Genomic DNA, 12339 nt, shown 5'->3' on the forward strand with positions numbered 1-12339 from the left:
TGGCAGAAGTTCAATAGGACAGTTGAACTTGCGAAATGGAGGCAAGGTATCCGCTTTCTGCTTAGAGAACACATCACTGAAGTCAGAATACTGCAGAGGTAACCCTGGAAGGGTAACTGATTTCAAGACGGGTATCACGGGGGATACCGGGTGCAGACAAGTCTTTTGGCATTTTGGGCCCCACTGTACCAACTGCAGGGACTGCCAATCAAACTGGGGTTCATGGACCTGGAGCCAGGGTAACCCCAGAAGCAATCTTAGATCAAACCGACCCGATTGCCTAGGCCAGGAAGCAGAGACAGGAACTTCCTTATATCGAGGGATCAATCAGGATGCGCCGTGGAGCTAGGACCCGCCCTAGGCCCTACATGAGTCCGGGCAGTCCGCGCGCATGTGTATGGGTGTGCCTAACATGGCCGAGGATGCTGAGCCTCAATGTGAGGCCTGGCACGCAATGGAAGGCCCGGCGACCAAGCCACGGGACGCCAGGGCCTGGCAGGCCTGGCAACTACCGCGAGGGAGGTCTTCCTGGGACCCTCTGTGGAACCATCAAGGTGAGCAGGCCCACAGGCGGGGCGCGTAACATCCACAATAGGACACTGCCCCCTACTCCATGACTTTTTAATTTCCTAAGAACTCTCTCATGAGAGACTTTGTCAAATGCTTTCTGGAAATCTAGATACATTATATCAATTGGCTCACCTTTTATCCACAAATTTATTTACACCCGCAAAAAAATGTAGCAGATTGTTGAGGCAAGACTGTCCCATTAAATTATGCCTATCTTTATGTTCATTCATTTTGTTCTTTATGATAGTTTCTACCATTTTGCCTGGCACAGAAATCAGGCTCACTGGTGTGAAACTTTGTGTATCACCCTTGGATCCAGTTTTAAAAACTGGTGTCATACTGGCAACCTTCCAGTTTTCGGGTACCATAGACAGTTTTAATAATAGTTTACAAATTGCAAATAGCAGGTCTGCAATTTCATTTTTCATTTCTTTCAGCACTCTGATATATACTATCAGGTCCTGGTGATTTGCTACTTTTTGGTTTGTCAATTTGCCCTATTATATCTTCCAGGTACACTAAGATTTGTTTCATTTCCTTTGAATCATACCTTTGAATATCATTTCTGGCATGGATATCTCTCTTATATCTTCCTCAGTGAAGACCGAAGCAAAGAATTAATGTAGTCTTTCTGTTATGGCCTTGTGTTCTCTAAATGCACCTTCTACCCCTTGATCATCTAATGGTCCAAATGACTCCATCGCAGGCTTTTTACTTCGAATATACCTGAAAACATTTTTATTATGAGGTTTTGTTTTCATGGCAAGCTTCTTTTAAAATTCTTTTTGCCTTCCTTATCAATGCTTTGCATCTAACTTGCCAGTGCTTATGCCCTTCGAGTTGAGCCATAGAGCGGACTGTCCACAGAAGCCTTGTGCAGCTAGCTGCAGAACTATTCGCAGATCCTTCAACATCCATCATATATGAGTGGGATACAATCTTATGTATGCAGAAACCCAGCCTCCAATGGCATATTCGATCTCTCATTAATGATTTAGTTATGGTTTAGCGGTGTTTGGGTGGATTCTTGGGTACTGTGGCAGATAACCACGCCCATGGGGAGGAGCACCGTGTGGAGCCACAGTACTGGGCTAGACTCAGGACGCACAAACACAGAGTTAGATCTTTTATTGTACAGCTGATGTGTACCACCAGGGGTGGCAGTAGTGAGGTGATCCAGAGGTGGCAGTCCAGGGACCCTCGGCAGAGGGAACCCGTCTCACCAAGTTGGTATAGGGAGATCCAGGTGTAGGTTTCCCAGCATGGCAAAGCTGTAGATGAGACAGACTGAGAATTAGATTACTCACTAGATGGTAACTGTAAGGTTGGCGATTCCATCAGGCTGAAGTAGATGGTTGCAGGCACCAAGGCAGGGAGAGCAGGCCTTCAAGGAGCAAGTACCTGATCCCAATAAGGCACCTGAAAGGAAAGCAGAGGGCCACCAAGGAGTGGGTACCCAGGTCAGAGAATACCCCGAAGGGCAGAGAGAGAGCTTCCAGCGGCAGCACGCAAGCGGCAGAGTAGCTTAGACCTGACAAGTCCAATCCTTGCTAACTCAATGAGCTAGCAAACAAGTGTAGGCTAAATACCTGGATGGCATGGCGTCACTTGAGGGGGACGCCCCCGAGGTTCGCGCCATAACTGGAATAAAGACGTGGGTAGCACGCGCGCGCATGAGCACCCTAGGAGACCCTTGGGAGGAACATGGTGGGAGGCAACGCCATGGCCGTTTCGGGGACGCCGGAGAGAGCGGCTTGCAGATGCGGCAGTGGCCATTTTCCCAAGGCTAGCTGGGAAAGCAGAGAAAAAGGTGAGGCACAAGGGTCGAAGCCGTCTGAGACCGACGGACGCAACAGATTTCATGCAGATTGGCTCACTAATATTAAGCTCTGGCAAATTCCGAGCAGATACGTCATCGCATGACTTAAAGATTTGATTCCTGTGTTGCAGCCTTTCTAGTACACCTTGTATCACAGAGGGCACAAGTAGCTGACTGGCTACTGTACTGGCAATTATGTCTTCAGTGTCCTTGACATCAGGCGCTGTGCTGAACTGCTATCCATGCCATTTTTTTGTGTGATTCTTCATTGAAGTATAGCTTTCCATGGGTCTTTGTCATCTATTTTGCCTTCTTGCACACATTTTTCACAGCTGATTCAGCTTTACCATTAGTTTGTGGATGCCATGATGATACAGTGACATGCTCCCAATCAGTAGCAAACTGTTTAAAATGTAAGCATGTAATGTATTGGAAATCGTGGAATATAAGAACCAATACATAAATAAGCACAAATTGAGGTCCATTATCCAAAAACACTTGATCTGGTTGACCATACATGCAAACTGTATCTTGCAATATTTAATTGTGGCTTCTGCAGACACAACTGTCTGGGAACAGTTCAATGTCCCATAAGTCTGAATAGTGATCAGTTATCAACAGGAACTTTTTCCCAGCATAGCTAAATACTGACAATCTGCAAAAGTCATGTTGGTATGTCATGCAACATTCTAGTTTCCTTCTGTTGCTTGTGTGCATATTCTTTGCTAGGGAGAACAATCACTGGCAAAATATTTGATCTCACTTTGCATATTAGGCCAGTATAGGTTATAGAGATGTGAATCGTGTCCTCGATCGTCTTAACGATCGGAACCCCCGCTGAACGACCCCCTGCAGTCGATCTCCTGCCGGCGCCATTTTCCGTACGGAAAATGATTCGCGGCAGGAGATCGCTCACGGACCCCCGCTGGACCCCCAGGGACTTTTGGCCAGCTTGGGGGGGCCTCCTGACCCCCACAAGACTTGCCAAAAGTCCAGCGGGGGTCCGGAACGACCTCCTGCAGTCGAATCGTGTTGGTCTATGGCCGTCGCCATTTTCCGGCCGTCATTTTGCAAAATGGCGCCGGCTGAAGACAACACAATTCAATTGCAGGAGCCCGTTCCGGACCGCCGCTGGACCCCCAGGTAATTTAAGGCATTTGGGGGGGGGTTCGGGAGGGTGGGGGATTTAATTTAAAGGGTCGGGGGTGGGTTTTAGGGGGTTTTAGTGTGCCGGTTTTCCTGCCATTGGTTTAGGGCAAGTAAGTAAGTTCCTGCCCTCCCCCTTCCCCCGATTTACGATTTTTTAACGATAAATCGGGGGAATTGGTATTGTATCGTGGCCCTAACGATTTTTGACGATTTAAAATATATCGGACGATATTTTAAATCGTCAAAAAACGATTCACATCCCTAATAGGTTATCGCGTGCCTGCCTGTAACATGCTTCCTCACTGATGTGGCTAGAATGTATACATGTTAGCATCTCTGATCGCAGCAATTTGAGGTATAATGTATCTTCATCCTTTGTATAGAATGCCATTTTGTATGCTGATTTCATTCCTGAGTGACCACTATTATCTTGTGGCAGCTGGCACGTCCTCCTTTTCTGGCCAACCATTCAAGACCACAGACGTCAATGCTGCAAGGTCTCACGTTTTGCAGTGTGCTGTATGATTTGATGCAGTATCTAGTCAGTGACATTAAGATAATCTACTTGATTGATTGGTACAAGGTCCTTATGTTCCTGTTGCACCCAACAAACTCAGAAGTTCAAGCCTCGTACTGAATGGCTCTTCCTGATCTTCTGTAACTCTGATAAGTGTACCATTGATATGCTCTCAGGAGCTGGCTTATAAACATTTAGGTTGTAATTCTGCAATGTAAGCAGCATGCTCTGATGACAGGTTTGGAGTAAACTGCCTAGGAAACTGTTGACTTCAATGGAGTCAATCATAGTTTACTAAAAGACAGAGAATATAAAAAATCAAATGTTGTGCTAAACTAACAGCACTGTCATTGTAAAATAATTCTAATTTTGAAAACCATAATAAAAGTGTACAAGCAAGCTACCATGATTGCCAAGGGCAGAAAAATATAAGAAGAGAGATACAAATGTTTTATTTAAAAGTAAAATAGTGATTCTTTAATTGTGAAGGTATCACTTCTCAGCAATCTCTAAGGTTACCTTGACAAAAGTTATGAGGTCATTCAGCTAATAGCTAGATTACTCACAAGTTATCCATCTAAATGCTAAGTAATTAATATCCTCAGCTGGATAAGTAATTTTCTGCCTAAAAATTAGCTGGATAATTAATGGGTGTTTTGGAGGTGTTCTGGGTCAGGGATGAGTTAAATGGGTTAACTTTCCAGCTGACTCCAATATTAGGAGTTAGCTGAATAAATTTTTCAGTTAATCCTAGCCATGCACTGAAGCAGCTTTAAAGTTATCCAGCTTCTTGTGGCCAGTTAGCTTTAGACTTAGCTGGCTATAGTGTCTTGTCTTATTGCCTATTTGTTGTAATTGTTCTCTTTTTTATGAATGGTTTTATTGGTCCCCGCCCCAAACATATAAATCTCCTACAAGCTGAATTAGGGGAGTTTATCCTTTAGCTTGGATAACAGAATTCTTTCTTTAGGATTAGAAGGTTCCAAGTTCATATCCCAGATACAAAAATGGACTGGGCACGCAGCGAGTGTGCAGCTTTCATGTATGAGGGTAGTAGTGAGATCTGACCCTGAATGTAGAATAGATTTGAAAGGTTACTTCCCTCCTGATCAAGAGAATATGCAAATAAGGAGATGTCTTCTTAAATTGTCTGCCATTGAATGAGACTAAAGAGCAGGAGACATAACTGAAAAATTCATACATCTAAGCTGAAAACCAAAAGGTGCTCAGAAACATAAACATAGGGAGGGTAATTTTGTAACAGCCCATGTTTTTAGGGTGCTTTGTAACTACAGATTTTAGCCTGAATTTTCAAAGCAGACCTTATGGGCATAAATCTACTTTAAAAATTAGAGAGTTGTTGCATTATGCATGAGGACGGAGAACGTTGTGTACCTAGGTTTACAAACAGACTTTTGAAAATCAAAAGAATATGCATAAATCTTCTTTCCCTGTCCCAACTCAGCCCCCCCCCCCCTCCCTGAACGCCTTTTGTGGCCAGGCGCAAAAGCATGCATGAAATCTGGCTGATTTTCAAAGCCCATTTATGTGCGCAAAACTGGGCTTTAAGCATGTAAATCCTGTGTGAAAACCAAGACCAAAGAAACAAATTTTCAAAGGTGTTTCCAGGGATAAAAGGTGTTTCACCTGCAGAAAGGGTCTCTTGCAAACCTGCCCTGCCGATATTCAGCCAAAATTACCCACATGTAGCTCTGTGCATGCATTTACCTGCACCTAGCAGAGGCATTCCACTTGCACGCATGCTGTTGCGCTTTCAAAAGATGTCATTTTTTTTATCAGCACAAATTAGAAAGTGTAAATGTGTGTGGGTAGTTTTGGTGGGATAATTTTCAAAGGGACTGCATGCATGTACTTTTCCTTTGAAAATTGGTTTAAAGTCCGTGGCTAATTACTGTACTTTTAAATATATGTGGACAGTTACAAAATTACCCAACAAGGGAGTAATTTGCAAAGAGACTGTGCACGGATAAATGGTTGCTCCGCAGAGGAAGGCCTGTTGAAAATTGCCTCCTTCCTAGTGTGGATAAAAGGGGAAAATCAGCTTGCAGGCCCACAGATACTTTTTGTCCCAGGACCTGCAAGCATCACACATACTTTAACATGAAAGGGTTTATTCCATGGTAACTGTGTTTTCAAGAAACTTGAAATAGTTGACGTTTTTAACCATAAAAAATCAGCTAGACACAAAACATGAATTATTTATTTGATTAGATTTTTTTACGTGTTTGGATATCTAACACAGGGGTGTCCAGCTCCAGTCCTAGAGAGCCACAGACCTGTCAGGTTTTCAGGATAGCCATAATGAATATTCATGAGGCAAATTTGCATGTCCATTTCCTCAAATGTATACAAATCTATCATGCATATTCATTATTGTATTTATTTATTCATTCATTTGGATTTATTACCTGCTTTTTTGAATAAGAGACTCACTCAAGGCAGGATTCAACATATTAAGTGCAACTTGCAGTCAGAGACTAAGGGGTAGATTTTTAAGGATTTACGCGCAAAGGTGGGGTTACGCGTGCTGGGTCTATTTTACAAAGGCCCAATGATGCACATAAAGCCCCGGGACGCGTCTAAGTCCTGGGGCTTCGGGAAAGGGGCAGGGAGGGGGTGAGGCGGGCCAGGGGATGGGGCAGGGCCAGAGGCCTCCAGCACGCGGCCATTTGCCGCTGTGTTGGAGGATTGCGTACCGGCCAGGTGCTGGTGCGTGCAAACAGCAGGTAAAATACATTTTTGGGAGGGATTAGGACAGGGATAGGGGGCAGGTTGGTTAGGGGAAGGGAGGTTAGGGTATGGGGTTGGGAAGTTCCCAGGCCGCTCCAAAATCGGAGTGGCCTGGGAGGGAACTGGGGAAGACCGCGGGCGTCAGCATGCGCAGGGTGCACAATTGTGCACCCCCTTATGCGCACCGATCCCCGATTTTATAACATGTGCGCACCTGCATGTGCATGTCATAAAATCGGGTGTCCATGTGCATTGCCGGGTAGCACGTGCGCGTGGACGACCGCATGCAATTTTATAAATTCTATCCATAAGTATAACAGCTTGACAACTGTAGTTGGAAAAAGGTAGATAGTGAAGATGAAATAAACAATTAGGATGGTCGCCGCATCTCAAAAAAGATATAGTTGCGATGGAGAAGGAAGGGCAACCAAAATGATAAAGGGGATGGAACAGCTCCCCTATGAGGAAAGGCTGAAGAGGTTAGGGCTGTTCAGCTTGGAGAAGAGATGGCTGAGGGGGGATATGATAAGAGGTCTTTAAGATCATGAGAGGTCTTGAACGAGTAGATGTGACTCGGTTATTTACACTTTCGAATAATAGAAGGAATAGGGGACATTCCATGAAGTTAGCAAGTAGCACATTTAAGACTACTCGGAGAAAATTCTTTTTCACTGAACGCACAATAAAGCTCTGGAATTTGTTGCCAGAGGATGTGGTTAGTGCAGTTAGTGTAGCTGGGTTCAAAAAAGGTTTGGATAAGTTCTTGGAGGAGAAGTCCATTAATGGCTATTAATCAATTATACTTAGGGAATAGCCACTGCTATTAATTGCATCGGTAGCATGGGTTCTTCTTAGTGTTTGGGTAATTGCCAGGTTCTTATGGCATGGTTTTGGCCTCTGTTGGAAACAGGATGCTGGGCTTGATGGACCCTTGGTCTGACCCAGCATGGCAATTTCTTATGTTCTTATGTTCTAAGCTGGAAAATAAACCTTTCAACATCAGGAATATCCTGAAAACCAGACCAGTCTGTGGTCCTCAAGGACTGCAGTTGAACACTCTTGATCTACTAGAACTCTAGGTATGAAACAGTAAAATATCAATAATCAATAAAAACAATAATCCAAGACCTGCAATGTCAATAGAGTGGTATGAAAATCCATAGAGTTACTATAGAAGTTTCAGCCAATGCAGTCAACCCAATTGTTTAATGTTTAAGGGTTCTTTATAGGACCTGTTATTGCAAAATTATTATAACAACAAATTGCCAATATGCGTGAGCATACTAGGGGTGGGTAACATAAATGACATTCTGAAGGCCACTTAAAGCTTCTTGTGTATACATCTTTCAAAGCTGTTTCATTGGTAAATAATAAGACATGATGGCTAGTCGATAAGGATTATTGTACATGTTGCAGACTATGTATCATAATTTTTTCTAATACCTGAAAAGTACAAACATTCATATGCATGCATGTGGACCCTGAGAAACATTGTTTTCTTATAGAAATAAGTAAGGGAACAAATTTTAAAATATGCTCTTGCATTACAGAATATTATTTGCATATCTAAGCAATCACCATCAGCCAGTCAGATAAAGATGTTTATCCCCCAACACTCATGATTTTAAATTAAGCCACCATTTACAATATTTACTTCCTTTCCATTTCCCTTTTTAGATAATTTCTCTCTTGAGTTGTATCTTTGTAGACAGTAACTTATGGTTGTATATTTCCTGTTACCACAATGAAAGCAACACCTCTTTGCTAGTGATTAATATTACTGAATTGGCATAACCTGGCTGTTACTGTACATAGCAATGTAGAACATAAACCACAATTCCTTATAGAATAGCAACCTACCAGCTCCTGGACCCTCAATGTTGTAAGTCACCACCCCATTGTCACCTTCATCTGGATCTGCGGCTACGATAGTGATGACGGAGGTCCCCTCGGGTTCATTCTCATAAACGCTGGTACTGAACTGGCTTTTGGAGAACTGGGGTCTGCAGTCATTGATGTCCAGCACTGTGATCAGTACCTTTAAAGCAAGCCAAGCACAGGGAGAGTCTGAACAAGGGACAGGTAGCTTCAGCCATCACCCTTCCCCCTTCTGGTTCAGCTCTTTCTGAATAGCTAGATTCTGCACGCTATTTTATAAATGAGCCACAGTCCAGCACCCTATTTAAAAAAAAAAAAAAAGGGGGCATGTCTTGCAACTGTGATTACTTTTTCTGTTTTGGAAATCAAACACTCTGTCTCTAAATTTGAATGTATTCCCAAAACAGCACTACCCCAGTTTTTAAAGTGAAGAAAATATATTTTGGAAGACAATTATTCCACCCTCTAAATTTTTAGGGTTACATATTTTTTGAAGTAGAAAACATTCAAATTGAGTTTATCCAAAGACTTGGTTCAGACACAGCTAAAAGCATAACCCACCCAGTTTGGACAGCAAATATTCACTAACATGGGGTTTCTTTCCATTGCCTGAGTCTCTAAGAAATTAATTTTCTTTTAAGTACAGTTGTTCAAAATGATTGCAGTCTAATCTGGGAATTTGCCCATGGATGGTGCTTATTAAGGGTGAGAATTCATTTGCAACAATGATATTTTCTATTTCATTGTATTTCGTGGGCAAAAAAAACAAAAGCAAAAAAACCATGACATTTGGGTGTTTTTTTTCTTTTTGAAAAAGTGCACTGTATAATTAAAATTTTAAAAAAGTGTCCAGAACCCGCCCCCAACCCTTCCCCTTTATTAACCAATTCATTCCTGACCATTCTAGCCCACCCTCCCCCTGGACTCAACAAAACGTACCTGGTGGCCTAGTGGAGGTCTGGGAGTGACCTCCCTCTCCGCCAGAGGCCTCCATTAGTCAAAATGGCGATGGCTGCTCTTTGCCCTAACATGTGACAGGGGCTATCAGTGCCATTTCGAATCGAATGGAAAAACACAACAAATGAGTTTAGTTTTGATTTGGTTCGGATATACCAAATTGAATGACTGTGGTCCCCCAAAAAATCTGAATCTTTTCAATTCATTTGAATCAATCCCATTAAAGTCTTTGGGGGAAATAAAGCAATGCATTTTTGGATTTGAAGCTAGACAGAGCAGAGCTGACTGGAGATGGGGCAAGGAAGGAGCAGAACCAGACATCTTACAGCACTTTTTCAACCAGTGTATGGCAGGCAGCTGCATAAAAAAACGTTATCATTTTTTTTAGGTGAAAGTATAACAAAGAGCACTTTGAGCAGTCACCATTTTGTTCTCAGTAATTTCTTTGTTGCATCTCAGAGAGAGAAGGCAGAGATTCTGAAGCTCCTTGCTTAAAAACTTAAAGTGAAAGAAAAGATTAGTTAAAAACAAAAATAATAATAATAATTTCCAGAAGAAAGCAAAGTGTGATGTTACAGTCGTTCACTGACACTGTGCCTAGCTGTGCGTTGGGTTGTTACTTAGTAGCAGGAGAAAGTCTATCATTTGTAGGGATGTACAGGAGAAAAAAAATTTGTTTTCATTTTCGGTTTGTTTTTGGGAGGGTTTCCCCCATGAATTTCGGTTTGTGGATTGTTTGCTTTGTTTTAATTTGCAATAAAAAACGAATCAAACAATTTAAAAAAAACCCCCAAAAATGAAAAACAAGCCTTCCGGGGCTTCATGTCCACCCGCCCGAAAAAATTCCAGGGCCGGGATCCCTCCCAGCCTCCACTTATCTGGTCTGGTAGGCCTAACCCTGGGCCGAGGATCAAGTGTTGGGCCTGGGTCTGGGCCTAGGCCCCTGCATGAGGACCTGGCTTCCGAGTCTGGTCCCGGCATGGGGCCTAGGTCTGGACTGAGGTCCTGTCATCAGGACCCAGCCTCTGGGTCAGGTTGCGGGGGTTGGGCCAGGGTCCAGGCTGAGGCCCCGGCATTAGGACCTGGTCTCCTGGTTGAATCGCAGCTTCGGGCCTGGGTGCATCAGGACCCGGTCTGTGGGTCAGGTTGCACCGTTGGGCCAGGGTCTGGGCTGAGGCCCTGGCATCAGGACCCAGCCTCTGTGTCAGGTCGCGGCATTGAACCTAGGCCCTGGTGTTGGGACTTGGCCTTTGTCAGATATCCGACGGATATGTTAAGTTATTTTTTTGTTAATTTTTGGGTGTCTTGGCTGAGGCCCCGGCATTATCCTGTGCCTCTGCAGAGACCCCAGCATCATGTTCAGGCCTAGGACATGGTCCCTGCTTTCCTCATCCACCTACAGCCTAGGTGAGGTCCTGGCTTCGGGCCTAGACCTAGGACCGGATCATCAGTTTAAAACAAAATGAATGAATAAGATTCATTTCATTCAGGGGTGCCCCTGATTCGTTTCGCGGCCCCTCAAATGAAACAAAATAGCCACATTATTTGTGTATTGCAGTTTTGTTTTAAATGAATGCACATCCCTATGGGGTATCACCCATTCTCATTTGGACTTCATGAAGGAACTGGAAGATGGATATCAAGGAACTTGAGTATGCCAAATAATGGTGATCTGGCCTCACCTGCCACCTTTATGTTAAAGGGAATGGCCTCAGCTATTTCCTGAACAAAATCAGTGAAGGAATGCTCCTCCAGAGGGGATCTTCTCCTGTCCTGTAGAGGGGAGGGATCAGAGGGGAGGCCTAAAGAAACACCTCATCTGATGACTCCTCAGACCTATAAGCAAGCTATGCCTCCTCTGATTCCAACTCAGGGATGATAAAATGAGTCGGGTACTGGGATGGTATCGACTTCCCAAATATGCACCAAGGTATCTGCAAATGGCTGTTGGGGCCTAAGATCGAAGATGCATCAAGGATTAGGAGAAACTTCCTTCTTTAATGTTTCTTGATGTGAGCTCAGCACAGCCTGCATCAATAATGGTGCTCTGTCTGAAGCTGCCACTACCAATTCCATGCCTCTTGATGCTTGGAAAGCCTCAAGGACTGGTTTTCTTAACACCTAACTTGATAATGCCAACCCTGACCTTTACTTTCTACTCAATCTTGTCTGACCGTCCCTTACTTGGCTCTTGCCTAAGTCTTGCCGGCTCCTGGAACCCAAAGATTCAACCTGTGGGGAATGGGACAGGTATAGGTGAAGCCCTAGAACCAGCCCCAGTAAGGATGTGTCCACCAGCTGTCGGCGTGGTCCTAGTAGGTTCACCTGCTAGGCTGCATCAATAGGGATGTGAATCGGGCTTCGGACGATTGAAAATATCGTTGATATTTTCAAAACCAAACGATAGGAAAACCCCATGATATTGTTCGTGGGGGTTCTCTTATCGTTTTGGGGGAGGGCTGGAAAAACGGCACACAAAAATAACCCCTAAACCCACCCCGACCCTTTAAAACTAATCCCTTAGCTTCCCCCACCCTCCCGACCCCCCCAAAAACTTTTTACAGGTACCTGGTGGTCCAGTGGGAGTCCCGGGAGCGATCTCCCGCTCCCGGGCCGTCGGCTGCCACTAATCAAAATGGCGCCGATGGCCCTTTGCCCTTACCATGTGACAGGGTATCCGTGCCATTGGCCAGCCCCT

At 44.1% G+C, this 12339-nt stretch overlaps 1 protein-coding gene across 2 annotated transcripts in view; it reads right to left on the reverse strand.

The window, feature by feature from the left end:
• Positions 1 to 12339, reverse strand: part of CDH23 (cadherin related 23) — a 1814588-nt gene that overhangs the window by 93610 nt on the left and 1708639 nt on the right. For both annotated transcript variants that reach the window (XM_029608940.1, XM_029608939.1), the window contains one exon: positions 8667 to 8844. In XM_029608940.1, coding sequence (XP_029464800.1) covers positions 8667 to 8844 — 178 coding nt within the window. The remainder of the gene's footprint in view (positions 1 to 8666; positions 8845 to 12339) is intronic.

Source organism: Rhinatrema bivittatum, chromosome 7 (genome assembly GCF_901001135.1).
Source record: "Rhinatrema bivittatum chromosome 7, aRhiBiv1.1, whole genome shotgun sequence".
Lineage (NCBI taxonomy): Eukaryota > Metazoa > Chordata > Amphibia > Gymnophiona > Rhinatrematidae > Rhinatrema > Rhinatrema bivittatum.